At 35.6% G+C, this 22,101-nt stretch overlaps 1 protein-coding gene across 1 annotated transcript; it reads right to left on the bottom strand.

Moving 5' to 3' along the window:
* Positions 1 to 6,731: 6,731 nt before the first annotated feature.
* On the bottom strand, positions 6,732 to 20,193 carry LOC150094726 (uncharacterized). Its single transcript, XM_090411218.1, has 3 exons — positions 19,811 to 20,193; positions 16,183 to 16,250; positions 6,732 to 6,869 (listed from the first exon to the last, which is right to left on the bottom strand). Exons 1-3 carry the CDS (start codon positions 20,055 to 20,057, stop codon positions 6,861 to 6,863), a joined length of 324 nt encoding a protein of 107 aa, XP_090267344.1. The 5' UTR covers positions 20,058 to 20,193; the 3' UTR covers positions 6,732 to 6,860.
* Between the last annotated feature and the right edge of the window lie 1,908 nt (positions 20,194 to 22,101).

Below are 22,101 nucleotides of genomic sequence, written 5' to 3'. Positions count from 1 at the left end.
TACACTTGGAGTTCCCTTGCTGATGACATGCTTGTGTGCAGCTGTGTGACCATGGAAACGAATATTTTCCAGCTCCCAGTGAATAGCTGTTGTGCTGACATTGCTTGCAGAAGCATACTGAAACTTGGGAGTGAGTGTTTCAACTGAGAACAGGCGATTTTTTTGAACCACATGCTTCAATACTCATCAGTCCTGCTCCACAATTTTATGTGGCTTACAGGGTCACGATTGTGTCATTGTTGCTCCTAGGTGTTTTCACTTCACAGTAGCATCACTTACAGTTGATTGGAGAATCTTATCTCATCTCATCTTCCTTTTTTCCCTCTTTTACCTTGTGATGTAGAAGGTTTATTAATCACCGAACCTCAAACTGTTTACAGGATAAGGTGGTCAGCCCTATGCCCTGGCGTATCCTATGTCTGTAGTGTTGAGTTCTCAAGGCCGGTTTGCCTGCTTTGCAGGATGAAAAACCCCAGGATAAACTGGGGGAAAACCCTACTGTCCATGTCCAAGATGGGCTAACTATGGCTGAGGAAGATCCTTCAGCTCCTCATGTCATCAACGGGAATCGAACCTAGGACACTCCTTCCACAGGTATATGGTTGCGAAGCACACAGCCACTAGGCTCTGAGTTGTTGCACAGGTAGCATCCTATGATAAGTGCCAAGTGGAGAGTCACTGAGATCTTCAGTATGGTCCATTTTTAATGTTTGTCTGCAAAGATTGCAAGACTGTACTTCCATTATATCCACTTGAAGGAGTGTTGAATTTTGTAGTAGGAAGAATTTTTCTTACTGATGTGATATGAATAATCCTGGAAGTCAATATCACTTGGATTAAAATTAGCTATTGTTAACTGGTTTAAACTAGCATTATAATTAGCCATATTTATAAGAAGGATAATAGCACAGACGGCCGACTTAACTGAACTAGCAAATACAGGAATGGCACACTGCAGTGTCATGGATCTCTTTTTCAATAATGTGAAGTATTCTTGGGTGAATCTTTCTGTTCAGTGGTATAACAGCATTAATGGTACATCTGTAAAGCTATGCAAGTGCTGAATCATGTATCAAACTAGAAACCCCTTATCTTTTCATCTAAAAGTGAACTATCTTTTGGCACATCAAGGACTGTATAAACTATCTATAACTTGGCTTACTGTAGATAGACAAGAAGTGCTCACTGCCATCATTACGATGAATCAATATTTTCAAAGCTTTACATAAGATTAAATGGAAGAAATTATGATATACAAGTACTGCAATTTCTTCTACACAAGTTATTATGAGTCTGAGATACTATGTTTAGTATCTCATTTATTTACCAAAAATATGGGAGACAGTCATTTTAAGACCAGCTCAACAACTACTTTTTTTTATTTAACATTAGATGGACAAAATATCAATTCTTTTGTCTATTACAATTTTGAACTTCTACCACTAGTTGATGGTCTGTACCTTAAGTACTCAGATTTTGTGGTCTAAAGATGCCAGTTTGAAATGAAGCAAAACATTAGCAGTAATAAATCAGCTTAGATATTTTGTTCTTGTGGTGTTTTCCCTTCATTCATACTATTAAACAGTATAATAAATAAATACCATTAAGCCTTTCTGCATGTTTATTCTTAGGCAGTTCTCCAAAAATGCCATCAGTAAATATTAAGCAAATATTAAATTTAAGAGTCTAGTTGTTCCAAATACTGAACTCTATATATATATATAATAAGTAGTTATTAACTTACTTAATATACAATTTAATATACAATTATTATTATACAGGCACCTCCATGGAATCCGAAGACTCAATGCGGGAGACCCAATCTATCCACATAATCTATCATACCTCTCCTTGAACCCATCAACAAACAAAGCACTCACAACTGACTCTGGCAACACATTCCACTCATTCATAACTCTCTAAGAAAAAAAAATCTAGTCCTCACACCTCTACTAACCATGCCTTTATTCAACTTCCAAGGTAACTCCTTGTTCTGGTCCCTCTAGCCAAGTACTGAAACATTTCCTATAAAACTCTTTAAACAACTTAAATGTTTCTATCACATACCCACTTTTTCTCCTATCAACCAACCTCTGCAATCCACACACTCTCAATCTATCCTCATAGAGAACATTCCACAGGCCACTCACCTCTGAATCTTCTTCACTGCTTCCTCATCCCCAAGAAACCACACTTGAGCACAGTAATCCAGATGTGGGTATATCAAGGCCTTATAAAGAGGAATAACAACTTCCTTATCTCTACTTGTTAATGTGTTCTTCAATAGCCAAGTAACTTAAGGGCTACCTTAACAGTATGTCCTCTAAATTTTAACTCTATCTACCACTGTCCCTAAATCTCTAGCTTCATTTATTTCCTGGAGTACAGTGCCATCAATGTGATACACAGCTTGTAATCTATCTATCCAATGCATAACCTTACATTTCTCCACATTAAACTGACACCCATTATCTCTTGCTCACACACTGACAGTCTATTTAAATCATGCTACAAGCTCTCTACATTGCCTTGATTAACTATTACTGTACTTAATTTTGCATCATCAGCAAACAACAGAATATTTCCTTTCATGTTATTTCATATGTCATTTATGTACAAATTAAACAGCAATGATCCCAGCACTGAATCTTGCAACTATTAGTCACCTGTTTTTGCCTTGATTCTTCTGCTCCATATACCACTTTTTGATATCTGTACAGCAGCCACCTCCTTATCCAGTGTCATATGCATCCCCATTTGATCTAATCTGCATGACAGAGTTCCATGTGGTATTCTGTCAAATACTTTTGCAAAAACCTAGCAAAATCACCATGTAGCCATTTCCTTTATCCAACTCAGCTGTTACTCTATTATAAAAAGTTGGTAAATTACTAAGGCATGACCAACCCTTCACAAGGCCATGTTGACCCTCATACAGTATCATATTTTTATTTTTTATCTACCCATTCTTGAATTCTATAATAAATTTAGTTTAATCCTTTATCCACGTGTGAGCAAACAAAGTTTGCACCTGAAAATATCTTCAGGACTGGGGTAAGGTAGTACAACACCAGGAAACTTGTAGCAAAGGTGGACCAAGCTAACATCACTCCTATCTCAGTATCTCCCATAATGCAAAACACACCTCCTTGTGGATATGTATAATGTTATGCATTAAGGGAAAGGCCACTACCCAGACTAGTTTCGAACTTTATTGAGGGCTCTTCAGTGGGGGCCAGGCCCAGAATGCATAAGTGATGTTAGCTTGGTCCACCTTTGCTATGAGTTGCCCAGTGTTGTACTACCCTACCCAAGTCCTGAAGATATTTTCAGGTGCAAACTTTGTTTGCTCACACTTGGATAAAGGATTAAACTAAATTTATTATAGTCTAACCAAGTGAAAATAAACTTTCAACATTCTTGAATTCTCTTTTTGACCAATTATTCTAGTACTCTTACCACCATGCCTGAGATACTGATTGGTCTATAATTTGCTACTGCAGTTTTAGAACCTCCCTTATGCAAGGAAATTTTAGAAAATTATTTTGCCCTCTTTCCACTCCCTTGGAACTCTACCAGAGCTGAGATTTAAATTAAAAAACCTGGCCAGAGGCATTGCCAGTTCCCTTGCACATTCTAACAAAACCCCAGCTGATATCCCATCTAATCCCCCAGTTGTATTTACATTGAGATTCTGTAATATCCTAAGAACCTCTAATTCATCCACCTGTTCCCACATTAGTGTCTGTCACATAGGTTAAAACAGTAACCGCACTACGATGATATACCCTTGCAAAGTATTCACTCAGTAACTCAACTATTTTATCTGTTTCTGTCTCCTTGTGACTATCATCACTTATTAAGGTTAATCTTCCATAGTCATTCTACCTCTTATTTGCCACATAGTGAAAGAACTCTTCGGGATTTCCTTTAGCTTGCTTGGCTAGATTCTTCTCATAATCTGATTTTGCCTTCCTTGACATGCTGGTCACTTTTCTTTCCTAAGCCTTGCACTGTTTATGAATTTTCTGGTCACCTTTCTCTTTGTATAACCTCCACAGCATTTTCTTCTTCTGCAGTTTGGGCTTAATGATATTACTCATCCATCTAACTCCTACCTGATTAACCCTCCTTAGCCTAGGTATACAATTTAATACTGCTTCATATATGACCCTTAACTATATCCCACGCACTACTAACACCCTTACCCTGCAGTGTTTTATGCCATGGCACACATTAAAGCTTCTTTGCAAGCTTGTCATAATCACCTGCCTTGTAGTTCCACATATACCACTTCTTCTTTACTGAATATTCCTCATGTTGTACAATCTCCCAACACAACACTGCATCACTTTCACCAATTGGAGACAATGTTGGAGGTCAACTTTGATATGGATAGCTCTTCAGATCCAATGACTAGGCTCAATACCCCTCCCACCCCTAGTCTCCTCCATCACATGCTGCCTTAAGCAATTATCTCTCAGAAGGTGTATAAATTCTATTTCCTTCCTGCCACATGATCTTTCTTCCATCCAGTCTATATCTCCATAGTTAAAATCCCCTTCATAACAATCACTCGACCTGTACTCATTGTGCTAATTTGGTGATGCATGTCTTCCAGATCATCTGCAGAACTCCCTGGCCTATAGCAACAACCAGCTGTATATTTTGTCTTACTGGCATTAATTCTCACACCAGACTGCTTCAAATGAATAGCCACCCTCCCACCTATCTCCTATTAATCTGCTATCATCATCAGTATCCCCCCCCCAACCCTATCTTTTCTAGCTTACCTGAAAATACTAAACCCTTCACATACCATCCCTATAACTACATCATCTGCTGTCTTACTAATGCCTATAACCTTTGGTGAGGTTGCACTAACCAGTGCCAAAAAGTCCTCCCTCTTATTCCTGATACTTCTAGCATTAGTATATAGTGTGTGTGTGTGTGTGTGTGTGTGTGTAGTGGCATAAAAAATGTTTGTTTCTAGGGCAGTCAGCATACTCACATCAGTAGTGCACTAATAATAGATTATAATAGATAATCTCATCTTAAATGAATGGAGCTAACATTTAAAAAAAAATCATAAAAATTATTTTTTATATACAGAAATCTACATATATAATCAGAAGTTACAGATTATATAAACTAAATTATACAGGCTAGTTGCATGGATATGTGAGTAGCAAGACAGATATCAGTAAGTTGGAGGGGAAGAGTGAGTGGAAATAAAAATGATCAATGGAATACCATAGGGTTCAATCCTGCAGTATGTTACTATTTAACTTTATATTAACAATATAAAGATGGATTAACAATGCTTAATGTATTTTAAAATTTCATAAAGCAGCTAACACTCTAATTAACACAAACTCTTCTCTTGTACTGCCAGCTTTAAATAGCATGATACGAGTCTTTCTAACTTGATAATTTGTATCAATAATGCTTACTGAGACAAGTGAAACATTAAAGTTATTAATGTTATAATACTACTACTTGTGTCTTCTCTCCATCTCTGGTTTAATAAATTCATGCACCCAAGTTAACTTCAAAAATCATTCTACACATGCTTACAAATATGTACAGATACCGCATGTGAAAAAAAAACTTAAAATACAGTATCACCAAGATACATAAATAAAATCACTAAAGCATTAATTCCACTGTAGTTTTTGAAAATGTGTTGTATTTCAAAATTTTCTGGTGGAAAGGGTTACACAATATATGGTTATACATTACTAATTATTTTCCAGGAAATTACAACATATAATCAATATTAATTATGATAATTTTAAATAATTTTATTACGATAATCACCAAAGACCAGCCACATTCCCTAGACATACCAGGTCACCTTGCCATTGCAAACTGTTCTACTATGGCCAAACAGGCAGGACAGCCAATATCAGAATTTCTGAACACATGGACTACATCCAGATCCACCATTACAGCCACTCTGGACTTGATGACTATGCTTTGGACACCTACCACTGGATACACTGGAAGAAGGCCACGCTACTGCACTACAGCAAATATAAATATGAGGGGCTATTTGCGGAATCTGCCTCAGTCCTGAAAAACTTACCAAACTAACAAATTTGGGTGCATGAAACTGCTCCAGATTTGGGAAGCATTCATCCTCAGATCTTCAGCCCAACAGCTAAGACCATCCAATTTAGCCCACTAAGGGGGGGGGGGTAGCAATTAGGACTCTAGGCCTGACTCTAGTTGCCTTTCTTCAGCCTCATTTACCCAGTGTTAATGCTAGTGTGCCCATATTTTGTGATCCCTGATGATAGCAATGTAATGTTGCCAAAATATAGGAAGTGTTAAAATTATAATTAATATTGATTATACATTGTAATTTCCTGGATAAAGAAATAGTAATTTCAAAATTTGTGATAAGTATTATAATTTTGGGAGACAAAAAGCTATGCACCTTCTTCAAAAATATATATTCTGTTAAAACTGACACTGAAATAAATGAGAATCAGACAGAGTATATAAAAATGTTTATTGGAAAAAATAAAAAATAAAATAACAAAATAAATTTATAAAAATGAAACAATACTTCACCGATTGTGTGTGTGTGTGTGTGTGTGTGTGTGTGTGTGTGTGTGTGTGTGTGTGTGTGTGTGTGTGTGTGTGTAATAAATAAATTTATAAAAAAGAAACAATACTTCACTGTGTGTGTGTGTGTGTGTGTGTGTGTGTGTGTGTGTGTGTGTGTGAGATACATTTTTTGTATGCTTTGATAAACTCAAGCAAAGTACCATGCAAACATGCATATACAAATCTTTTTAAGCATTCACAATAAAATAAGCTAAACCTCCACCTGCTCCAAAATGTTTTTCTGTTTAAATTGTCTGAAATAAATGAGAATCAGGATATGAACATGTTTACTGGAAAAAAAAATAATAACAAATAAATAAAACAAACTAAATACTTCATGCCATATAGAATGCAATACATTTTCGCATACTGAAGCAAACATGCATACCCAAATATTTCATAACAAAATGAACTAATCACTGAATAATAGAAACAAAAAAAAAACCAATTTCCTCATTATGAAATATTCTGGTTTGATAACTTTATTAACCTTTACTATATACTGACTATAACCGAGACTAGAATAACAATTAAATTTATTCAAAACGCAACGTTTCATCAGATTGTCTGACTTTTTCAGGCATGGGAACATAGAAAGCAAGTAAACACTATAAGAAACATCGTATCACTATAAAATGACTATTATAAAATTCAGTTAGCTTTGAACTGTAGCTACAGTCCGTGTTGAAGTTCTATTGTTCAAAAGAACTTCAACACGGACTGTGGCTACAGTTCAAAGCTAACTGAATTTTATAATAGTCGTTTTATAGTGATACGATGTTTCTTATAGTGTTTACTTGCTTTCTATGTTCCCACGCCTGAAGAAGTAGGACAATCCGATGAAACACGTTACGTTTTAATAAATTTAATTGTTATTCTAGTCTCGGTTATAGTCAGTATATATAAATATGAACATATCCCAGTTCCGAGTTAATACTACAAATTGCTATATATATATATATAATACCACTGAATTATTCATTAACAGACTAGTATTTCTCAAAAGATGTAAGTTCCATTCTATTATTCCCTGTTTTCTTAATTTTAAAGAGTCCATTACAACAACAACTAGAGCTCAAAGAATTTTCCACAAAGCTAAATTGGAACTCTTGTCCGAACGGATTTTTGATACCAAATGGAGTCTGGCTGCTTATTTTGCTAGGAAGACCGCTCTTGAAGGCCGTTTATCTACTTCTTTAGACTCTTCATCTTGGGACAATTTAAAAGATATTAGTGCTCTACGAGCTTCTAAAGTCCAGAACACAAATAAAATTAATCTAATCAGAAAATTTAATTCTCTAAAATGTAAGCAAGATCGTTGCACTTCCAATCTCAATTCTGCATTCATAAAAAAAGTTATAATTCTTCCTATCCACTCTCTACAGCAGAAGAAAGTGTACTTGCTAAAGGTCTCAATTTTGTTATCACCCCTACTTCAATACCTAAAGAACTATTCTTAACTAAGATAGAAAAAGCAGCATCCTCATTACCTATCCACAAGGCAAACCTTCTTCGTATGGAAGCTATTTTCACCATAAATCATGCAAGACCGCCTTCTGACAACATTTCTCTGTTGTCAGAAGAATTTACTGAAAACCAGCTCAGAGTTACCAAGAAACATCCGTCTTTCCCTTAGGTCGATTCATCCTCTAATCCCTATTAGGTTATATGGACTTCCCTAAGATCCATAAATTAAACTCTCCACTACAACCAATCGTTGAAGGCATAAACTCCCCTACTTACAACCTTTCAAAATATCTTGCCTCCTTTTTAAAAAACCTTTGTGGTACTTCCTTTTCTCATATAAAAAACTCGGCTGATTTTGTCTCCAAAATAAAAGACATCAAACTCTACACATCAGATTTAATGGCAAGTTTCAATATTGTTTCCCTCTTTACGAATGTACCTACTCAAGAGGTTCTTAACCTTCTCCAGATGAAACTGTCCAAAAAATTTTTCTCCTTACTCTCTCACTGTGTGAACTCAGGATACTTCAAATATGATAACAAAATTTATAAACAAAACTCAGGTTTAGCTATGGGCAGTCTGCTCTCTCCGATTCTTGCTGATATATTTCTTCAGGAGTTTGAAGGAAAAGCTATTAATTCCTCGAGTCTTAAACCTAAAATATGGTATCGTTACATTGACGATGTATTCTTCATCTGGGAACACGGCATCGACAGCCTCAACCTTTTTCTAGACCACCTCAACAATTTTCATCAGAAAATCAATTTCACCCATGAACTTGAATCCAACGACTGTCTCCCCTTTCTGGACTTAAAACTTACGAGCTGCACTGAAAATATCAAAATATCCATTTTTAGGAAACCCACTCACACAGACAGATACCTTCATGCTTCTTCCCATTACTACCCTCCGCAAAAGTTTGGTATCAATTCAACCCTGGCACTATCGAGCCAGACCGTTACTTACAGATGAAACAGAAATTGATTACGAACTGAATTTTCTCAAAAGGTCTTTTGTTAACAATGGATTCTCCCTTAAGAAGATTAATAAATTTCTCTCTGTCCGCCGCTCAACTGCTGCTGAAGATTCTTCTCCACCAAGAGCTTTTATTTCATTACCATACATCAGCTCACTCTCCCAAAAACTTGCTAAAATGATCCAGAAATTCAACATTAGAACTTGCTTCACTACGTTTCCTAAACTTCGTTCCATACTCAGTAGACCTAAAATGAAACATCTCCCTACTCAGTATCCAGGAGTCCAGAAGATTCTGTGTGATTATGGCAGACCATACTACGGCCAGACAGCTAAATCCATTCTTTTATGCATGGAAGAACATAAAAGAGACATTTCCTACAACAGAACCAGAGTCAGCACTCTCTCTAGCCATGTTCTCTTCTCTATCAACTCGGATGAGGGCCGCCAACACCTCGTAGACTGGCCACTAACTTCTAATATCCATGTGTGCTATGATGAACTTGAAAGAAAAATAATTGAATCTAGAGAAATATCGCTTGATTCATCTCATATTAACAATAGCCTTAGCTATAATAACTCAGATGCACACGTTGCCACTATCCAATACTGGCACACTCACGCCAGCTCTCGCACGTAGTCAACTTCGTTGGAACTCAAGCACACATTCCTCTTTTAAATGTAAATGTACTTGTGTTTTATACTAGATCTGTTAATGTATTTTTTCATGTCTCTGTTATTTTTTATTTAATTCTTTGCCTGTGATACCTGAAGAAGTTGATATATTCAATGAAACTAGTTGTATCTTAACATTAAATTTGTCATTCTCGGTATAGAGTCATTTCATTTCCTTTTATATATATATATATATATATATATATATATATTAATTTATACATTGCAACCAATATTCTCTCCAATTTTTGCCATATCACATGCATGTGAAAAACATTTTGTGTGCAAGTTTCCAGTCTCAGATTCAATGTTGACATTGCTGTCTGGACATTTCTTTTGCCATGGAAATATAAACAAATTTGCAGTTCCTTTCCACTTTAACAGTAACATTTTGAAGATTCAACACACTAAAACTGCTAATGTAACATTTCTCATATTAATGTTGCTTTTTTGTTGTTTGTTTAGCTATAACCTGTAAAATTGCAAGCACTAAATTAATTCACTTAAATCTGCATAGCTATAAAAACCCATTACCATTTGCACAAGTTCAATGACTACTGTCTAGACAGTACATACTCTAAACCAGGGGTCGCCAAACTTCTTTGACCGTCGACCCCCTCTATTTTACTATTACGTAATTATAATAGGACAAGCGAAAAAGATGCTTATGTGAGTTTTTAGATTGTATATTTTATAGTTACAGTGTTTATTGTATGTATAATATAGTATATATTATTATATTACTATTACTATCACTAGTAATATCACTGGTATTACTAGTGATATTAATATCACTGGTATTACTACCAGCCCTTCTCAATTCTTCAACATAGAGAAGTTTAGTTCATGAATGAATAACGATTGAATTATAATATGTATGTTGATGAATTTTAGAACATTAACGCTCACTTGTATGTCGATGGCAAAAATGAGACTGGGATCGAATACGTGTAAGTATAAGTAAATAAGCAACTGCGCACGTGTTGCCATCTTGCTCCCGCCGCGCTGGAACCACAGACATCCGTTTATTGGCAAATACATCATTTTGGCTTTCTTTATTGGCCTCCATAACTATTTTCATGACCTTGCTCCATCTTACAGGTCCTATTCATGTCACTGTTCCCACGATTCACTCTTAATTGCATTGTCATTCAGGATGGAGGTAATCCAAGTTAACCGAATTAAATATTACCCGTACAATGATGCCTTATATTTTTCTATCGACCCCTAACAATGTTATATCGACCCCCTGGGGGCCGATATCGACCACTTTGGTGACCACTGCTCTAAACAAATGTCTCTGCAACTTGTTGATGTTAGCATCAATTCACCCACACAGACAGCATGGTCTAAAAGTAACTGATAATATGTATTAAGTTAGAATGGGGTAGAGTAATACTGGAGTGGAAAAATTACTAAACGATATGGCTGTAAATAAGACTGTAATAACTTCACTGTAATGACTGTAAATACGTGTGGAATAGACAGAGCTGAAATATGGCATTTGTGAGACAGGTTGAAGTGAATCTGTAAGAGAGAGAAGTCCATGAGCTGAATTGCTCTCCTATGGACAGAATCAAGAATTTTTAGGTGCATCACCCCAAACATGTGAGCAGTATTCTAAGCACTTCCATATCTGGGATTTGCTTATAGTTAAGAGCTGGCTGAGTGCAAAATGACATCTTGAGAATGCCTAATTTTCTGGATGTTATTCATGTGATTTGTTTGTCCAAGCAGAGAGAGAGAGATCTCATCTTGCCTGATGATTTGTGTATTACTGAGGGTAAAGGAACGTGAGCTGAAATTTCTTTTGTCAGAGAAGAGGCATGACTGAGTTTTGGCAAAATTAAATGTGTCCTTGACCCACTGAGGGATAGTACGTAGGTCAATGTTTAAGGTACTAGTTGTAGTTTAATCTTGATGCTTGGGATATTTGTGTACTGCATGGTTTGTCAAATGAGTAGGATGAATGGAAAGAAAGTCATTTATGTAAATGAGAAAGAGGGGAAGTGATAGGGCAGAGCTCTGAGGTACTCCTCCTATAATGGTGGGGAAGCTTGAAGAGAGGGAGCCATCGACTATGACATGCAGTGAACGAACAGAGAGGATGCAGGCAACCAACTACAGAGGGTGGTAGGTGACAGTTTGTTTAGCAGGACTCGATGCCAGACACAATCAAAAGCTCTGGAAATGATCCAGAGCAAGAGCAGAAATTTCTCCAAACATTTCCATTGTATGTCCAGTAGTGGTGGATGATGTGAGCTAAGAGGTCAGCTGTGGATCTTAAATGGCAGAATCAATACTGGTTACTGATTAATTGGTTGGACTATAGGTAGTGGAGAGGACTGAGGTGATAAGCAATTGGTTGGTAGTGTGACAGTAGACCTCTAACTTCCTTTTTTGGAATAGGTTGGATATGCGATTGCTTCCACATGTTGGGATAAGTATCAAGCTATGTATAATAGACTGAAGAGACAATACAGGACAGGTGTTAGCTCTGGAGCAAAGTGTTTGAGAATAAATGGAAAGATGCCATTAGGACCAGGAGACTTTTTTAGTGTCTAAGTTATTTAGTAATTTTCTCATGTATTTTTGACAAAAAACCAGGAGGCATATAGTACTCGTATTCCAGTATAGTAGAAGGCAACTTCCTTTAGTCATCAATGCAGGAGTTTGTGGAAATGAGTGATGCTAGGAGATCAGCTTTATCACTGGGTGAAGTAACAGTGGTGCCATCAGGATGTGTGAGAGAGAAAGAGAGAGGTGGAAGTACAGGTGAACAGAAGTTACATCCAATAGTCTTAACAATGAACCAGAAGGCATGGCTTCCATTTGAACAAGAGGAAAGTTTTCTGCTATTGGCCTTTATAAGATTGGATTTAGATCTACCGATGATTGTTTTGCATTTGTTGCATGTTTTGGTATAGGCAATGCATGAAGCTGGAGTTCTCAATGTGAGCAACCTGCAGTAATTTTTTTTCTTTGACTGCTCTCATACACTTTCTGTTGAACCAGGGCTCGGAAAGTGGATAATTTCATTCAGAGTTGGTGTTAGGGTTGGACGAGCTGCAGCAATAACTATAAATTCACACGTATGCCACAGTAATTAACTTTTTAATAATATGTAAATATTTCATCTTAAGTATCATAAGACATCATCAGTACAGTAATAAACAACAATAGGAATTACATTCAAAAAACACAGTGTGCATGCTTACATTGGAATCCCTCTATGTATACGGTAGCATGTTTAAGGACTAAATACTATTGGGGGGGCTGTAATTTAATTAAATCAAAACTGATAAATTTATTTTATACAGTTGAGGATAGCAATTTCCCAAACTTTTGGGATAGCGAGACAGTCGTTACGATTAAGACTGGGTTGGTGCCATAAGGCTTCAGCACTTTCTTTATACAAATGCTCATGTTTATATATGGATCGATGTAGTAGCTTGGTGTGTTGCCACTGGATTCTGTGGTTGGCATTTTCAACTGCATGTCGTGCGAGACCAGATTTGTGAGGTTTGATAAAATGGATGTGGTCTTGATGTTCAGAGATGTGTTTATTTACAGATCTTTCTGTTTGTCCACAGTAAGACAAGTTACATGAACATGGCACTTCGTATATGCCAGGTAGCAACAGTGGTGAGAGTTTGTCTATTGGAGAAGGTAACAAATTGTCAGTTTGGTTTATTTATTGTTTTATAGGAAGCAGCGAGTTTGTATTTCTTCAAAATTTTTGACAAACATTCAGAGATGCCTTTGATATATGGTATAAGAGTCCTGTGGGACTCTTGTCTAGGTCAATGTTTTAGAGGATGGCTAATAATTTTTTGAGTTGTTATTGGATTAGATACATTTACTGAGACTGTCTTTGATCATTTCTAATTCTTGTTTTAAAGATTCTTCCGAGGAACAAAATTTATGTGCTCTGGATTCCAAATAAAAAACATTAAATTGTTAGATACAGACATGTTAATAAGCTTAGACATTGTCTCTCCCTCGCTTCGCTAATATCCCTCACAAAGAGACAATAGAATTGTTAAACCCCCAAATTTTATATTTGTTAACTTGTTTATATATTTTATTTTTCCACATGGAAAAATAAAATATATAAACAAGAGGAAGTAACAACAATGGGCTCACCCTTATCACCTAACTTAGCCAACTTTTTTCTTGAACACTTAGAGAAAAAAAAAAAATTTCGCTCATCATCATCAAATTCCTGCCATGTACCCTCAAGGGGTGTACAGGATATGATGGTACTACATGAAAAATTTACATCATTACTAACTTCCTATCTACAATTTTCCTCCAAATCAGTCTGTTACTTGTCAAGATTATGAGACGTTGTTGGAAGTTTATTTTCCACTTGGTTAGACTATAATAAATTTAGTTTAATCCTTTATCCAAGTGAATGCAAACAAAGTTTGCACCTGAAGTATCTTCAGGACTGAGGCAACTTGTAGTAAAGGTGGAACCAAGCTCTCATCACTCCTTGTCTCAGTATCTCCCATAATGCAAAGCACATCTCCTTAATGTATAATGCTATACATTAAGGATGCAATAAGGGCCACTACCCAGACCAGTTTCGACCTTTATTGAGGTCTCGTCAGTGGGAGGTAGACCCAGAAGTGGTGATACCAAGGCAGAAGCAATGGAGAGGTCATATTTACTTATACGAGTTGCCAAAAGGTGTACCACCTTATAATTAAATTACTCTGGATTTAGAGAAAGATGTTGGAAGTTTATTTTTCACTTGGTTAGACTATAATAAATTTATTGCTCAGACCATTTTAGCTTACTTGGAAAAAAGGATTAAAACCTAGCTTATAAAATTGCTTGGTATCTTTAACATAGTATATACCCAAGGTAAAAAAAACTTTCTACATCTTACTCTCATCTTGAGATTTTTATTTATAAGGTCAAAGCACCTTGTGGCAACTTGTTTAGGTAAAATTTATAAGCTTGCATTACTTCAACCTTGGCATTTTTGGGGTGTGGCTCCCACCGACGAGGCCTCGATAAAGGTTGAAACCGGTCTCGGTAGTAGTGGCCCTTGCCTTTAATGCATAGCATCATACATCTCTGCAAGGGGATGTGCGTTGCATTAGGGGAAAATACTAAGGAAAGTGATCGGAGCTTACTCCACCTTTACCACGAGTTGCCTCAGACTTGACTTACTTGACTGTTTGCTTACTTGGGAAAAAGGATTAAAACCTTGCTTATAAAATTGCTTGGTATCTTTAACATAATATATACCCAAGGTAAAAAAACTTTCTACACACACACACACACACACATATATATATATATGTGTGTGTGTGTCAGAGTTCTATATCCTATATATATATATATATATATATATATATATAGATAGATAGATAGATATATATAGGAATCAGAGTTCGATAAAGGGCTTATTGCGGATGCATCTGGCAGGTGTTTAATCAGTGGAAAAATAACCCACTTGCTTGTCAAAGAGGCACAAACGTGGTTCTAAGATAGTCTGTTAGAAATGAGATCGCAACTGTCGGAAAAAGCTTGTACAAACAAACAAACAGAACTTCCTGTATGCAGAAATTAACCAAAGCATTTTATGAAAGATTTCCTGGACCATATATTATTCAACTATATGCAAGGAATAGAAGAGGACTGGTACTGGTAGTCGCATTCTTGTATGGAAACCACTGATTCCTGCCAAGAACCGAAAAATTTGTGTACAAGAAGGTCGTAACTAGAAACTGGAAGACTGGAAAAAAAGTTGTGGTCCGACAAGTCACAGTAGACCTTGTCCTTTACCGACAGTAGGCAGAGAGTGGTGGGCAGCTGCCATGAAGCAATGAACCCAGTTTACCTTGTGAACACAACTGAGGGTTCTGGAGATGCTGTCATAGTGCGGGGCATGTTTGTTAGTATGGAATGGGTCCCATGATATTGTCGGAAAGTTGGGTGTCCTCCAAGGAATATCTTATCATTGTTGCCAATCAAGTCCATCTTGCCATGTTGACTGTTTATCCAGCAGGTGACAATTGTTTCATGGACAACAATGCTACTGTCCATCGTCTAAGAATTGTTCAGCAGTGGTTAAGTGAACGTGATGGTGACTTCACCATCTTCCCTAGCCATCACAAAGTCTGGATTTGAACCCTATTGAGAATGTATAGTACATGTTAGAAAAACAGATTTGGGAGCAAAGTCCTCTTCTGTCAAATCTTTAATACTGTGTTGGGCTAAAGAAAGTCCAACACAGTATTAAATAAAAGTTTCTAATTCAGTGGCTGGTATGTGTATCACAACTACATGAAATAGTGATGTTAGTGAAGTGAAGTTGGAAATGTTGAAGTTCGTATGGCTAAAATAAGAATTACAGTTTAATGTTTTGGATATGATTGAACAGAGCTCTAGAAAACACAGTTAAATCAACTGGTCACAAAAAATTTTACTCACCCATAGTATGAACTGTGGTAAAAGGTAAAAACTGTTGGATGAACAAATACTACATTGTACGAGTGGATCTGCATAAAGAGAAGCATCATAAGGTGGGGTATTAATGTACTTACTTAAGGGTTAAAGAGGGTATTGTAAGAACTACAGCTGCTAGTAAAATAATTAAAATTTTTATAATAAATATAAAATAAAATAAAGGTCTTGAGTTAATTTTTAAGAGCATCTCCCAAATTTTAATAAGAATAGTGATGAATTGCAAGTTATGCGAAATAAAATGTTGTTTGAGAATACGTCACTGTTTACATCAAAATTAATCTGCAAATGCAGGAAAGGCTTTACTTTTAACAGAGAGTGAGAAATGATTAGTGCCACACTGTTGTCATAGGTCAGAATTACTTCACATTTGGGAAACATTACAAAAGTGAGAGCATTTTCGTGCAAACTTTTGGATGGGACAAACAGTATACAAAGGAATTAACTTATTAAATAAATTACACAAGATACTATCTCCTGGTTGAAAATAAAAACTTCTTTATTATGTTATGGGTTGGTGGTGGGGGACACCAATGATCAAATAACTTAACGAATGGGATGTTTTTAAATGGAAAAAAAAAAGGTGTAATGAAAAAAAAAAAAGCATTTTGAAATTCTGAATCATTTCAAACAAGACTAAAAATTCACTCGCCACTTATCTTTGAGAACTTGCCTATGGGATTCTTGGAACCCTGTGTTAGAATACATAAAGTTAAAAGAATTATTTTACTGAAAGCGTGAGTTCTTACAGCTTTCAAGCAAAGCACCTTTATGTTAACACATCACTGTGGCATAAAGTTAGAAGTTTATTAATATTTTAGCTATTATGCTATACAGGTAACTGAAATAACAGTTGTGAAAGAAATTAAATGATCACTGGAACTTGATAAATGAAGTTTCTCATGCAGAAGGGGAAATACTTATTAGATCCATTTAAAGAGTAATGATTTGAAGGCTGTTTTGGAAAATAGATTTAGGAAGTAAAATTTTAATTGTTTGATCATTTCCCTTGGAAATCTTTGATATAGGAAGAGGAAAAATGTTGTGAATTATGAAGGAGAAAGAAGGAATGTTTTATGTAATTTTTCTAAAAGTACTTGAAGGGAATGCTTGCCGGTGTTCGAAATTGAGGATTGTTTTTTGTATCCATTACTATGAATAAGAAATCTACAATTATTTAACAACTTTCAAATTTGTATGCTTCACCGCAACAATTACAAACTTCACTTTTTTTCTTTTTTTTTAGAATCATCAGCAGATTTAAAAAAACAAACCAAATCTCAATAAATACAGTTGTGTTAAACTTTCCAAGATAGGGATCTCACTCAACAGCTTCAGTCTAAATTTTTTCCACTTATTGTTTTGTGCATTTTTTGTGTATTTTTATAATTTTAATACTACATCCCTGATGATATAAATTAAATGCTCAATTAAACTTATGTTAATTTATTTATCTGTGTTGTATTCATTCCATTAAACTTAATAATGAGGACAGGATTTTCCTCTCTTGAAAACTCAGGCTTTTCATCCCACAAAACAGGCAAACCAACCAAAACAATACATGGAATTGACAGCCATAATGCTGTAAAGATAGGATTAACCACTCTATCAGAGAGTTAATTACATTTTGAAGAAGCTAAGTTACTTGGCCATGACAAGCCTCTGGGCATAACAAGTATGGGCAGGAGAGGAATAACCTAGCTACATCCATCATGGTTTCCAGGTTTATTCCATCATATGATCTATAGGTACTTCTCAAAACAAGGACCACATATTGTGATAGCTGCATATGCATTTATAGGAAATCTATGATACAATCGACATCATTCTTCAGAAGCAGTTACACTGAGCATAACATCTATGCATCATTTCAACACTTCATTTAGTGTTGAAACAAAAGTGGTCATTTACAAGGCACTTCATATAATCTTTACTGTATATGCACTCATTAACTGATATATATATATATATATATATATATATATATATATATAAAAATCCACAGAATAAAAAGCAATGTTGAAAAAAATGCGACTGTAATCGTGCCATTCAAAAGAGCTCAGCTACCCACAACAGTGCTGCTGTTTAGATCTATCTGGTTATGAAATATTTCTTTCCATATATGAAAAAAAAAAAAAGCTATAATCACGAATCCTGGTTAAAAAAAATAGTCAGGCTGATTAACTCTTACATGTTTTTTTCTATAGCAGAAGAAGGCAATAATTCCAATACATTCCAATAACCAATATGTTAGGTGGGATGGGTGTTTATTATTACACATCAGAAAATTAGCTTTTCTTTTATGAAAATTCCGTTTTTAAAGTGGTAATTATTTTGCTTTTATAACAGTTGGAAAATTTTACGTATAAAGCATATGATTTTGAGTGTTCATGACGAATTCATACATCGCCACATTCCTTTCTTCCCTTCAACATGAATTGACTCTTCTTGGTACTGTGAGCAGACTTTACTTCCATAACATTGCTCATGGAAGTAAAGTCTGCTCATAGTACACTTTACTTCCATGAGCAATGTTATTCTGGTTTGCATTTATAGATCCAACACACTCCTTGAAAGCTGCAAACACTCAAACTGCAATCAGCCACTAACAATTTACAGTACTGCTTCAAACTAACTTTGTTAATTATGCTTCCCCTTCATTCCTTCTACTGCCATCCTGGAAAACAGGTGTGGGTGGGGTGGGGGATTGCGTGAAAAAATCCAGTTGAAAGTTTTATCATGTCACATAATTTATTGTTTCTTAATACAGATCATTCTCTGTTTTTCTATTTACTTTTGCATATGCAAAAGTATACTTTTGATGGGAAAGAAGTGAGATTTAACTAAAACTGGAAAACTAACTTCCCAATCCAACCAAGATCCTTCAGTGGTACCATATTTATTTCCTTGATGTGAAAGTTATTTCTGCTTTTAAATTCTTCATAAAAAATAATATTACATTAATCAGTTTTTAAATTTTACATGGCAATGGAAAAGTGCAGACTTAGTATTTTATTAATGCACAAACCTATGCAATGGATGGAACACATTGAAAGAATGAAAAACAGAAAGATTACCAAACCAAGTCTTAGATTGCAAAACATTAGGAAAAAGAAAACCAGGACATCCTCTAAAGAGATTCAATAATGACTTCTAAGCCTAAATCCATGAAAAACATGGTGATGATGATGACGATATTTTTCACATTAGCCACATTAAGCATCAATGATTTTCCTCCAATTAATAACACACTCTTAAGTTATCACTGGGTATCTCTAGGTATCACTGGAAAAAAAAAAACTTTCTGGCTGGCTGAACTTCTGTGAAACTGTGATAGCATAGGCATAGGGCTGTGCTCTTTTATGTTAAATGTTTCCCTTGAACATGAAAGAATGAGAAATATTCCCAAAATTAAAAAAAAAGAAGCAAATAAATAAATATTTGCATCTTTCTTTGGTTTCATTTGTTTTTCATTAACATATAATAATTCAAAATATGTCATAAAACATACTACGCATGCATATCTTTTAAAGGGAGAATGCATTAAATAAGTTTCCATTAAAGCGAAGGAGAAAGCTGATCAATACATTCCTACCATGAGAAAGAATATTGATGGTTTCGTTGTGCATATACACCAGGCTTTTTACGCAACCCCAAGCCGTCATCTGGGGACGGTAACCAGTAAATACGAACGGATTAAACTGTAAATGCTCTGGAATTTCTTCTAACAGTAAAAGATTATCCTGACATTTTGGCTTGGAAAACCGATATACGCTGTTTTCCGAGTCATTCTGGTTCCTTTGGCATTTCATTTCTGCACTGCATCCGAATCGTAAAGCCATGTCAACTACAACTTTATTCAAATAATCAAAACCCGAATAAATAAATAATACTAATACTCCTTAATTCACATTTTAAAATGACCGGAATTGTTAACTGAACGAACACTTCACATTTACTTTGTAACCTAATTTTCCGACGTTGACAACCGGTATCCAACTACAACCACGCCTCATCATATTCTAGATAACGCCATCTGCTTACATTGACTTTTAAAAGAGAACATCAAACACATCAATGGTATTTAAATAAAGTGGAGAAAAGAATAGTAATAACCACACTCAGAGCGAAATTCAACAATCAGTAATCTAAAGTTTCAAAAATAATCCAGGAGTTCTGCAATGCAGTATTCTAATTCCGATATTTTTCACAATTTATCGGAACGAATACAAAAAATAAAATAAAATAATTAAATCAATAAAAAATGAGAGCCTGTGTGGCATTTGCATACCCACAACGCTTGACCACACGAAAGAAGACTAGCTTTCGAATCCAGTCGGTGACTAGAGGAATTTTTTCTAAGTCCTTTTTCGACCGGTTCCAGCGTTAGTCGATCTCTGTCACGGGCAAACGGGTTTTTTCTCCCAGAAACTCGGGTTTATCGTCCCGTAAACTCAAGAAAATCGACCATAAAACCCACATTATTTCACACATTAAATATATTCTTGGGCCAGTTATATCTGATTAGGTATCAGTGGAGATTGAACTGCCCACCCAGTTCAATAATAAACAAATAAAAAATAAACAAATAACTAAAACAACCTGTATGGCTTAGTGTTAATGGAAGTAGCGTGAGCGTCCATGGTGCTAGGCTAATCGAACCTAACTCCCTAATTACGCTATTTCAAACAGCTATTGGTGTATGAAATAGTGTGATTAGGGAGTTATGGAGTGCCTCAACGGCAGACTTTAGTGAGTACGGGCATGGCAAACCCAAGGTACCTGATGCTGGACCATGCCTTACTTCACTTAATATATATATCTGTTATATTATCTGTAGACTGGTCCCTCCCCTTTTTTTCTTTCTTTTCTTCTTTCTCCTGTCCCCCCCCCCATCAATTCTATTAGAGTATTCGAGCGCTAGGAGTGAATCTTTCCTATTTTGCTATTTCATCTCGTCTTATGTGGAAAGGGCCTCTGAAACCCTACCACTTTCTTCTTGCTGTGACTTCACTCCAAAATGCTAATATGGTTGTGCCTTATAACACATCTCATGCTGCATCGGTTGTCATGCAGAATAATGAGAGCTGCTCTCAGGGCTTCGGCAGAGGGTCCTGATATATTCAAACAAGTATATTCAAACAACTATTCTGTCTGAAAAAATGTGATTAGGGGGTTATGGAGTTCCTCAACGACTCACTTTAAAAGTATGGGCATGGATTTGCCATACCCATATTTTGGTGGAGTTAAAGCCATCAGGCCTTCTTTCACACCACCGGAAACATTAAATACAAATACAGATACAAATACAAAATTACAAATTAATATAATACTCCTAACATAATAAAAGATAATTCAATTTAAGATAACATTAGGTTATATGAGTGATGAAAAAACAGTAGGCCTATTCAGCTTGTTACGTAAATGCAGAAAAGGGAAAAAAAATGGAAATACAATAATGATGAAATAATTTAAATGCCTTAGTAAATTTCTAATTTAATTTATTTAGACTGTAGAAACACTGAACTAATTATTGCCTTATTGATATTGACATTTGAATGAATATGCTGTAAAATGTAAAATAATACTGTGCATATGCGTTTACTCATATCAGTAATTTAAATCTGAAATATAACTAGTGAAATGTACAGGAAGGTGCACAAAATAGCTATGAGTCAGTCAAAATATAACTAGTGAAATGTACAGGAAGGTGCACAAAATATCGCTATGAGTCAGTCAAAATTCTGCTATACTACGCTGCAATAATGTTTGCTAGTCAATCGCTGCAAGATTGGTTGGTGATGTTTGACGATAGATGGCGTTGATAGTAGTAGTGTCGTAGTTGGAGAATTCAGTGGTAGTGGAGAGGATGAGATGTATTTAGCG

This window comes from Typopeltis vanoorti, chromosome 21, assembly GCF_054136105.1.
Source record: "Typopeltis vanoorti isolate ZY-2024b chromosome 21, IOZ_Tvanoo_1.0, whole genome shotgun sequence".
Lineage (NCBI taxonomy): Eukaryota > Metazoa > Arthropoda > Arachnida > Uropygi > Thelyphonidae > Typopeltis > Typopeltis vanoorti.
Note: the sequence above shows the minus strand (reverse complement) of the source record. Positions and strands in the feature narration are given on the sequence as shown.